The sequence below is a fragment of the Medicago sativa genome, chromosome 1 (genome assembly GCF_051527215.1).
Source record: "Medicago sativa cultivar Bolivia chromosome 1, Bolivia_mono, whole genome shotgun sequence".
NCBI classification, from domain to species: domain Eukaryota; kingdom Viridiplantae; phylum Streptophyta; class Magnoliopsida; order Fabales; family Fabaceae; genus Medicago; species Medicago sativa.
Genome location: NC_140749.1, coordinates 57,792,078 through 57,803,072, shown reverse-complemented (window position 1 = coordinate 57,803,072; position 10,995 = coordinate 57,792,078). Strand labels below are relative to the sequence as shown.

At 35.1% G+C, this 10,995-nt stretch overlaps 2 protein-coding genes across 2 annotated transcripts; both read right to left on the bottom strand.

The window, feature by feature from the left end:
- Positions 1-2,332: 2,332 nt before the first annotated feature.
- On the bottom strand, positions 2,333-3,127 carry LOC146955732 (uncharacterized). The gene has a single exon (XM_085748952.1). The coding sequence runs from the start codon at positions 3,125-3,127 to the stop codon at positions 2,333-2,335; it is 795 nt and encodes a 264-aa protein (XP_085605078.1).
- A 345-nt stretch (positions 3,128-3,472) lies between these two features.
- LOC146955731 (uncharacterized protein At4g02000-like) lies at positions 3,473-4,216 on the bottom strand. Its single transcript, XM_085748951.1, has one exon. It carries the CDS (start codon positions 4,214-4,216, stop codon positions 3,473-3,475), a length of 744 nt encoding a protein of 247 aa, XP_085605077.1.
- Between the last annotated feature and the right edge of the window lie 6,779 nt (positions 4,217-10,995).

The following is a 10,995-nucleotide window of genomic DNA, read 5'->3' as shown; positions in this document are numbered from 1 at the left end:
CTTTACCAGCGCCATTTACAGTAGCGCTCTAAAAGCACTAGCTAAAGCCAAAAAAAAGCGCTATATAAGCTCATTTTTGTAGTAGTGTTCCTTGTCTTTATGTAAAATGGGGAGCTGACTGATCTGGGAGCTATCAATAGGTAAGAAGTTAGAGTTGATAAGGCCATAATTCCAATCAAAAGGGTCACTTTGGAGGAGATCCTTGACCATCAATTGATTGTTAGTAATAGTATTAGGGGAGATAATTCTGAAACCATTCTGATGGGGAAGTCAGTTGTCTTCCATGACTTTAACCTTTTGACCATTGCCAATCTTCCAAACACAGCCTTTGTTGATGATCCAAATAGATTGGGCTAAACTTCTCCAAGCATAGCTAGGATTATATCCAGGGCTAGCCTTGAGGACATCATGGAGAGGAAAATATTTGGCTTTGTAGCATTTGGCCAGAAGGGATGTGGGGTTAATGTGAAATCTCCAGGCTTGCTTAGCAAGCATAGCCAAATTGAAATCCCTTAGGATTTTGAAACCCAATCCCCCTTCTTTCTTAGGTCTGAATAGACTTGACTTGGCAGTCCAGTGGATTTTCCTAGATGTGTCAGTACCCCCCCACCAGAAGTTACAAACAGCTCTTTCAATGTCCTCACAAAAAGCTTTAGGAAGGAGGAAACAACTCATCACATAAACAGGTATGGCCTGAGCAACTGCTCTGATAAGCACCCCTCTTCCTTCAAAAGAAAGATTCTTCTCCTTCCAGCCTTTGAGTTTCTTCCAAACTTTATCCATGATATATTTGAAGTCCTGGACTTTAGATCTACCAAATTGGGTAGGCATCCCAAGATATTTGTGTATAGTGTGGCTAATTTTGATAGGCAGCTTAGCTTGAAACCTGTTTTTGGTAATAGTATCAATATTAGGGCTGAAAATCATCTCAGATTTGTCCATATTGACCTTTTGACCAGAAAGATATTGGTATTTCTTAAGGATGTTGTGAATGGCTTCAGCCTCTTCAGGCTTGGCTTTGCAAAAGAGCAAACTGTCATCAGCATAGAGAAGGTGAGTTATATTAGGAGCATTTGTAGCTATGGATATACCATGAATCTGCCCCTGATTTTTTCCTTCATAAAGAAGCCCTGAAAGGACTTCAGCACAAATGATGAAAATATAGGGGGATAGAGGGTCCCCTTGCCTAATCCCCCTTTGAGGTATAAATTTTTCAGTGGGTTGGCCATTGATAAGAATAGAAAAAGACACAGATCTGATGCAGTTCATAATAAGAGAGATAGTATTGTTAGGGAAGCCCATAACTCTCATTGTTTGCTCAATAAAATCCCATTCTATGCTATCATAAGCTTTGGCTATGTCCATCTTTATACCAACATAACCATTATTATTCCTCCTACTTTTGTTGAGGTAGTGAAAAGCTTCAAAAGCAATAAGGGAGTTGTCTGTGATAAGTCTTCCAGGCAAAAAAGCACTTTGAGTTTCATCTATGATATTGGGTAAGATAGCTTTAAGTCTGTTAGCTGTAGTTTTAGTGACAATTTTCAATATCACATTACATAAACTGATCGGTCTGAAATCTGAAGGGGTAGTGGGGTTAGAGACCTTAGGAATCAGGCTGATGAAAGTGTAATTGATCTGATCAGGTTTGAGATCATGGTTAAGAACCATAAGGGTGTAGTTAAGAATATCATTCCCTATAATGTCCCAGTATTTGTGGAAAAAAAAGAGCTGGAATACCATCTGGACCAGGGGCAGAAGTACCTCTGAGTTGGTGAACAGCAGTCCTGACTTCCTCACTAGTGTAATCAGCTGCCAGGTAAGAGAACATATTAGGGTCAATTCTGTTCTTAACTACCTTAAGATCTCCAGGGTTAATGACGGGTTTGGTACTAGTGAAAATGCCTTGAAAGTGGTTAGTGAAGATGTGATGTATGTGTTGGTCATCTCTCCAGATATTGCCATTGTTATCTGCTATAGAGTAAATAGAATTTTTCCTCCTTCTTTGACTGGCTTTATGATGAAAATATTTAGTATTGAGATCTCCAAATTTGAGCCAATGAACTTTGGCTCTCTGAGACCACCATATTTCTTCTTTGCTTAAGAGCTCATCAAGCACTTTCTCCTCCTCTTTGATCTTCTGAATACCTTCTTCATTAGGAATTTGGTTTTTAAGAACCTTAAGAGCATCTTGAGTAATTTTGATTTTCTTAGAAAGGTCTCCAAACTTTAATTTTCCCATTCTGTCTAGTTGGTCTAACACACTGCTTAATTTGTCTTGGATATTATTTTGAGCAGAAATCCAGTTATCAGCAATGATTTTGTTGCACTCCTAGTCTTCTGTCCAAATCTGTTCAAACCTCTTAAGCCTTTTAGGTTGAAAGTTAGTTTTGCTAGCTTCATAGTCATAGAATTCCAGCATGATAGGAGCATGGTCAGAGGTATACCTAAGAAGGTGTTTATTGGTGTACCTGGGAAAATTAGCAATCCAATTTGAATTAGCACAAAATCTATCTAAACGTTCCTGAATGTGAGCTTGGTTAGATTGATTATTAGCCCAAGTATATTTGTAACCATAAAACCCCAAGTCATTAAGGTCACATTGATTAAGAGTGGTGTTAAAGAGATTGGTGAGATTCATATCAATCCCAGATCCTCCCAATTTTTCAGAGCTATTTAGGATAAGATTAAAGTCACCAAAGATTAACCAATTATTATTGAATCTGTTAACATTTAGATCATTAATGGCTTGACAAGTGAGATGTTTAGAGTGGTTATAAGGGGATCCATAAAAGCCAGTAGCAAACCAAGAAATAGGAGAATTACAAGAAGTAATATAGGCATCAATCATCATGTCATTTGCATTAATAATATTGATGGTTACAGAATTGTTCCAAATTAAGGCTAGACCTCCTGATCTATTCTTATTACTAAAGTGACAATTGACCATGAAAAAATTGCATAAAGGACCACAAAGTAAAGTATACTTAGCTTTTCTATCAGACTCTGACAACTTTGTTTCCGTAAGAAACACAACATCTGGACACTGGACTCTAAGGAGCTTTTTGAGAGCTCGAACTGCAGCAGGGTTACCTAACCCTCTGCAGTTCCAAGACAAGACCTTCATGAGGACTGGCTGGCCTCTTTTTTGAGGCCTGCCATACTGATATCTAGACACAATTGCTGTCCTGTGTGATTGTTGTTCTGCTCTGCATCTTGTTTCCTTTTGGCCAAGGTGTTATCCTTAGTTATCTGAGTTGTAACCTGTGCTGGTAGCTGCATAATGACATATGCTCTTGCAATATTCTGCTGGAAAACCTGTTGCTTCAGTTTAGAGGCTAGTCTTGTCTGTGGGGAATCTTCTTTCCCTCCCTTAGTGTGCTGATGAACCTTAAGATTAGCCATTTTATCCATTAGTCCTCTTGGGATGGGGCTGAATTGTTTCCCACTGAGAGATTTGAGGGGGTTGCTGCTAAAAAGCTTTTCTTTTTTTGTCTAGAATTCTGTGGCCATATGCTCTGGATCTGAGCCAAGCTCCTCTAGGATTAGTTTGCCCTTCATGTGTGTTATAGTTTTGAATCAGAGGAGAGAAACAGTAATCTTCATTATGCCCAACCAGTCCACATTTGAAACAAAACATAGGCAAATTCTCATATCTAAAATCAACCCAATTGATGCCATCAACCTCACTACCTATGTAAAGCCCAGCTCTAATGGGTGAGGAGATATCAAACAGGATTTTTACCTTAACAATCTTAGCTTCTGGATATTCATAGATGCCAACGTCTAAAACTTGGCCAACCTGAGATCCAATCTGTTCTCCCATAGAAATTGACTTACAGTGTAGGGGAAGGCCCCAAATTTGGATCCAAAGAGGGATCTTGGAGAAGTTGAGATCAGTAGGACTCATCTGTCTATCCCAGGCTTGTAGTACCAACCAGCAATTTCTAATGATCCAAGGGCTGCCTTTAAGAGCTCTGTTAATGTCTTGCTCTTTTTCCATGGAGATTTGATAGAGTTTTCCTTCTATTTCTGTTATTTTGAATCCAGAAGGGTTACACCATATACCTTTTAAAGAACATTGCAGAATAGAGATTGGTATGGGCTTGTCAGCCAAGATCTTGCCAATGATGCTGTTCTGGCAAGAGCTGACACTGTCCTGAACATGAGTTTCTTGATAATAGCAGAAAGGGTCCTCCTCATTGGGGGGTTTCATCATCAGTTCCTTGATGATTGGGGTAGTTAGGGTTAGGAGAATCTTGATTTTTTAAGGAATTTGGTGGGGGGGTTTGGGTTGTGTGACGGTAGGGATCAGTACTGGTTCCAATGTGTTCAATAGGGAGATAGTGAGTTTGTTGTTGGTTATTTGTTGATTCAAGGAGATCATTGAACTGTGTGATGATAGGACTAATGGCAGATATTTTTTGAATTTTTGCAGGGCGGAGCAAGACAGGACTAGAATCTAATTGGGGGTTAAGGTTTGAGGGGTCAGAGACGACGCCCTTGCTGTTATGAGTTGTCATGATAGAACAGAAAGCACAGAGAAGAAAGCCCAGAAAGGAAGGGGGAAGAAGGTGATGAAAACCAAGAAGATGAGAGGAAAACCAAGAAGATGGAAGGGATTAAGAGAAAAAACGGAAATTAGGGTTGATGCAAAGATTGGTGGAGAAGGGAGGAAATGATTGAATATAAAGGTTGACAGGGAAAAAGAACTCAATAATGGGAAAGGGACATCACACGGTGGAGAACAAAAGGAAACATCACAAGATGGAGAAACTTCGATTCAGCTATCATCGTAAAAGAGAAAACGATGAAGGAAAACTCAAGGAGAAAGAAAGCGATAAAACGATTACGATAACCGCTTTACGATTACCTTTTTCTCATATTTTATTAAGGTATTAATAATATTTTTCATATGATCACATGTATGTTGCTTATTATTGTGACATTGTGTGAATTAATTAAAATTGTGTGCATATTTTATTTTAATTATTTATAACTGTCATATTATTTAATTATTTATTTTATGAATAATTATCTTAGTGTCTTAGTAATATTTTGATTATTTTTTCCTATATGTGTAGTTTTTTTTTTGGGGAAAATTCCTATATGTGTAGTTGTTATGGTGTGACAATGTTATACGTATTTATTTGATTTAGAAGTAATATAATAAGTTATATTTTATTTATTCATTATTAGAAAATGTTTTCTTAGTCCCCAAGTTTTTTTCTAAAATATTTTGGAATACAATCTGAAATATTTTGGTGCACAATCTAATATATTTTGATGCGTGATCTGAAATATATTTTGATACTCAATAATATATTTTTGTACTCAATATGATAAATTTTGATATATTTTTTGTACTAGATCTAACATGTGAACACCCTGATTTTTAATACTAATCTATTATTATTATTATTATTATTATTATTATTATTATTATTATTATTATTATTATTATTATTATTATTATTATTATTATTATTATTATTATTGATTGTTTAATATTATTAAACTAATTATTCAAAGTTTTTGAGTTATTGGTAATGAGGAAGTAGATGAGTTAACTAGTTGGTTAAAGAATGAGAGAAAATAGTTTTTAAGAAGAAAATAGCACTTTTGGCAAGAATAAGAAGGTAGAGTGCAAGTAGAGGACCATTAGTAAAATTGGATAGAAAAAAGGTGTAAGTAGTAAGCCATGTAGTGTTTTAGTGTTTGGACAGAGGGAGGTGTAAACAACAAGGTTGTGTAGTTACAAAGAGAATAGTAACCAATATGGGTGTGCGGATAGTAAATTTGCCTAAAGATTATGTAAGGAAATTAAACCCAAATAGTGTTTATAAATAGATAAGAGAATTAAAGGATTAGCGTTACAAAAGAAGGAAAGAAAATAGAAAGAGCAAAAAGAAAACTAGGGTTTGGAGGCAAAGGAGGCATAGAGAGAAAGCTTAGGGAGAGATTCAGCAGTAGGATTCACTGATTCTGCAAAACATCGAGGTAAATGGAAGTTTTATTCAACATAAGGGTCGTATATTCATGTGGGTACGAGAAGTCCTTAACCTCCAGTGTTGTTTTTATTCTTTTGATGAATTTTTGTTAAATTCGTGTTCTTTTATGTTGTTGTAATTACACGTTTGATTTTTTGTTTCTGAGTTATGATATTTTCATGTTAAATTCATGATTGAAATATGGTTATGTTATGTTTTGAAACAGATAAGCAAAAGTGAGTAAAAACCATGAAAATTAGAGGTATAATTGATGTTTTAAGGTGTAATAAATGTTAATTTGAAGCATAACAACCTTAGGTAATGTTTTCTATCATTTTGGGGTCATAAGGGTTCCCAAAACGAGGATTTTTGGACAACTTAAGAGCAATCCTGAGGCTTAACACTCCATTTTCTGGATTCTAGAGTATGAATATTCGCTTAGCGAGCTTTAATGTTTGTTTAGTAAGCTACAATTTAAAAAATATGGGTGTTTGGGGAAGGAGGCTCGCTTAGCGAGGCCTCCAGCTTTCCTAGCGAGCTTGCCATAACAGCAAAACATTGTTTTACGTGTTGGGTGCAGGGGGGTCGGGCCCGGGAGTTCCAGAGCACTCTTTTGGCGTTTAGTCACTTCTGTTTTGAGATTTAATTGTGAGTGAATGAGTAATCAAGAGGCTTAGCTTTTATTATGATAAATTGGGATAAAAGTATAATGGTTAAAGGGATTTTAATGAACTTAAATTAGTAAATCGAATCAGTTTAGTTGATGTTTATTTGTTTAGTGTACGTAGATAATAATTGAAGTTATGCAGAGTTGTAGCTTTGTGTTGATGATATTCATTAGGTAGTTTATTTGATGATGTTTTAATATTGGTAGTTATAGCTTAGAGTCATGTTAAAGCATCTAGCAATCCTTGCCTCATTGTGTCATGTGATCCTATGTTGTCTAGGGTGTTGTTTATATATAGAAAACTTTACTTTGTATGGTCAAACTATTTTTCTAGTTGTTTGATTCGATTCTAAATGTTTTGAATCGTATCACATGTAACGGTTTTACCATCATTCCATCTGTCTTATGCATTTTTAATCGATTCATGAATTGATGGATCATATCATTCATGAATCGAATCATATTAGGTTTGATCTGTATCACTGGTTTCTTCTGGTCTTGTTTTTTTGCCTTGTTGAATCAATTTAAGTTCTTTGAATCATATCAACCTTCATTTAGGACACTGTGATTTGATTCAAATATTGTTTAACTCGCATCAATCTTCATAGATCAGTTTGCTTGTTTTTATTTGTCTGAATCGATTCACACATTTAGTGATTTGATTCATTGTGTTGTTTTTGGGCAAATTTTTGCCACTCCTTTCTATATATAGTCATATCTTCAAAACTCCTAAACTACTGAATCATGTGCATATATTCTCTCCAGAGTCTCTAAACCTCATTTTCCATTTGTTCTTCAATTTAAACACTTTTTTTAAGAATCATTGTGGTCTTTGAGTCATAGATTACTACAGTTCTATATGGATTGTAAGTTGATTGTTTTCAAGGATATTTATTAGGAATCAAGGATTTAAAGTGATTTTAGTAATTTCATTCCACCTCCAAGGGTATTTGGGGTTCTTTCTAATTTTCTCAAGTTCAAGGGGATCCAAGCACATGCCATAGCAAAGAAGATTCGAGGGAAGAGCTTCAAGGATTGCATGAGTGAATTAGGATTCAAAGACTTGAAGAAACACCCATTTCAATGGGTACTTGAAGATTGGGGGTTGTGGTTGCATAGGAATTGAAAATTAGGGTAATTGAAGGAGTTCGTGTAATCACAATATTGTAATGAAATTTTTATTTTAGTGGAAGTCCTTGGTAGAGACGTTTTCTATCAAGAAGAGTGGAAGTATCCCAAAGTGAGGATGAAAGGGAGAACCACTATAAATGGTGGTGTCGTTTATCTTCCTTTTTCTCTTTTACTTTGTGTTAATATCAAGTATATGAATGTTTGATAATTGTTGTTCGTTGATTTGAATGTGATCTAAGTTTTAAATTGTTAACCTAGTATTGATTCATTGAATTAATATTTCTCTCTAACTCAATATTGATCACATTTGAATGCAATCAAGTTTCAATTCATCAAATTCATATACCTTATGTTCATTATTAATAGCTCGATTTATTGCTCTTAGGTTTGGTTTGAGAATTGTATTGCTTTGTAAATTGTGTTGAGAATTATTGATAGTTGATTGTATTAAGATTTAGCAATTAAATCTCACAATTCAATAGTAAATCTTATTGTGTTTATCGTTGTCTTAATCTCTTTATCACCATTATCGTTTTGATCATAAATCCAATAAGTCAAATTGTTTTCAAACACGCTTTCGCTAAAAACTCAATAAATTTTGAAAAATGATATTCACCCCCCCCCCCCCCCCCAAGCGCGTATTTTATCTTGCCATATAGACCAACAATAGTAAGGTTAAAGGTAACATGATGATGGTCTTAGGGAATTAACTTCCCATGTTAGTTAAGTGAGGATGAATATTGAAACTCGACATGTTTGAAATAATAATTTTTAGATGATGAATTGAATTGATGAAATATTGAATAATGTGAAAAGATGAGTTATTTGACGATGTGTAATGATGAGTTATTAGTAATGTGTATTTATGGGTATTTACGTGGCATTCATGCATTCATTGTCGAGTCTATTTGAAGATGTGTATTTAAAGATAGGTTGGATAAAATTAGTAACATACATCTGATATCCAAAACTGATGTGTAGGTTTGGTACCACATGCATATTTGGTCGAGTTAAGGAGCATTGCATACATGATTGTATTCTATTGATGAGTTGTGAATTCGAAAATGATAAATGTTTTGTTTAAGTGTTGAGTGCCCACTTGAGATTATTAAATGATGATACTATATATGACTGATTGTGTTTTATGTATGTTATCTCTTTGAGTCTACTCATAATGTTTTTGCACCCGTATTATTTTGCTCATCCCCTTCTCTTGTTGGATGTATGTACCTTTGTATGGTACAGATACTCAGGACGTAAAACCTTAGAAGCTATGAGTCTTAGAGGATGGCGTGGAGCCTTTCTTGTCAAGAGTTTACTTCATCGAAGCAAGGAATAAAAGGGTTTCACTATATAATTAACCTTTGTGCTTTGATCTATAAATCTGAAAACTTAATTAATACTCTCTTTCATCCTATTATAGGAAGGAAAAAAATTAGGTTTATTAAATAATTGATGTGTCTAATCTATAATATATTATTTGATCTATAATTGATATATTTGATCTATAATATGAGATGAGATGAGAGGTGCTTTACAACATGTATAATACATTTTTTTATATAAATCAAGAGTGCATTGACATAAAAAGAAATAGAAGACATTCCAACTAAGTTGAGGTGTCTTGCAGATTCCACTCCTTGTCAGGTGCTCATATATATTATTAAAAATAGGAAAAAATAAATACAAAAAAAATGACGGGGGACATAAACCTAACCCAGTAAATCCACACAAAGTGTATGTCAACCCAATCAGGTGATACGAAAAAATAAAAACAACACTAGTTGATGTCTAATGTACGGCGTATGGACCAATCGTTAACACGGAATGAATCCAAGAACCAACAACTCATTGCAACAACAACAAGCATAACGTCTCTTTCGAGTCAAACAATCCAATATCAAACAAGTAGACTGACGAGGACTTTGAAACCTCCACCAAGTTATATAGTACCAAACTTCGTGAAGGTGAGAGATTCAAAAGCCAACACAGATACAAAACCCCACGCCCACGACCACAACCCACATGTTAAACAATACACAATTTTCTCGCCTACACCAAAAAATTTAATGGTCAAAACGTTTAATACTTTTAACTACAACAAACAAGTGTGAAGATCATGAGCTTGTTTATTTGTCTTATCATATAAGACATTTATTTGTCTTATTCATATAAGACAAATAATTATCAAGACAAAACACAAACATGAGTGATTTGGATAGGCATCATTAGGGGTGGACATCGGTCGACCTTGGTCGGAATTCGGGCTCAAAATCCCAAACCGAGTAGGCCAACGGTTGAGAAAATACAGCCCATCTCCGTGCATTTGGTATTTACGGTTAGATTGGTTTCGATTTATGCGGTTAGTCGGATTGTCAGACGATTTAAATCGGTTAGTTAATGTTTAAGTTCAAAAAATTACAGAGAATAACATGTAAGAAGAAGGATTGATGAAAATCCAAGCCAACCCATGGTACTTCCAGATCAAAAATAGAGAACCCACAAATTTGCAAACCATGGAACTTTTAGAACAAAACCCCTAATACAAATAGAAGAAAGAAAAAAATCATATTGATACAACTTGAGATCAAAACCCCCAATACAAACCATCTTTTCAAGAATGTTGTAAATCTACACCAAATCTAAAAGTTCCATTTTCGAACATGATGATGAATGAGAGGAGAAAAGAACATCGGAATTTTGTAAATTTTGAAGAGATGGCTGATTTGGTACCGGATAAGAGAGGAACATGATTTGGGTTGAGATGTGTGATAGTTGGATTAGGCAAGTGTACCAAATCGTTTTACCAAGTAATAAAGTGATAAGTAAAGTATCGTATCCATAAGGATTGTCGTTTCGTCCAAATAATTCGCGTTACTTATTTGGTTTAACAAAATTAAAATAAATGAGTTGAAGGATAGAGATTGCAATTTTTATCTGTTTGCAACAGAGCAAGTTACATGTTTTTGGTTGCAGAAAAGTAAGCAGCGGTTAGGATTATTCGAATCCCCTCTATTCATTTGTTGGAATCAAATAACATTCATGTCGTCTTTAGTTATCTTAAGTAGACTATTCAAGTGATGAGGTCGTTGGGACGTTCTAACCTAAGCGGTTCATCAAGTTGCATCTATTGATCGCACGGTGATCTTTACGTGCGGGGTCTTACTCTCTCAGTTGATTTCGGTATATCCCTCCAATGTTGAGTTT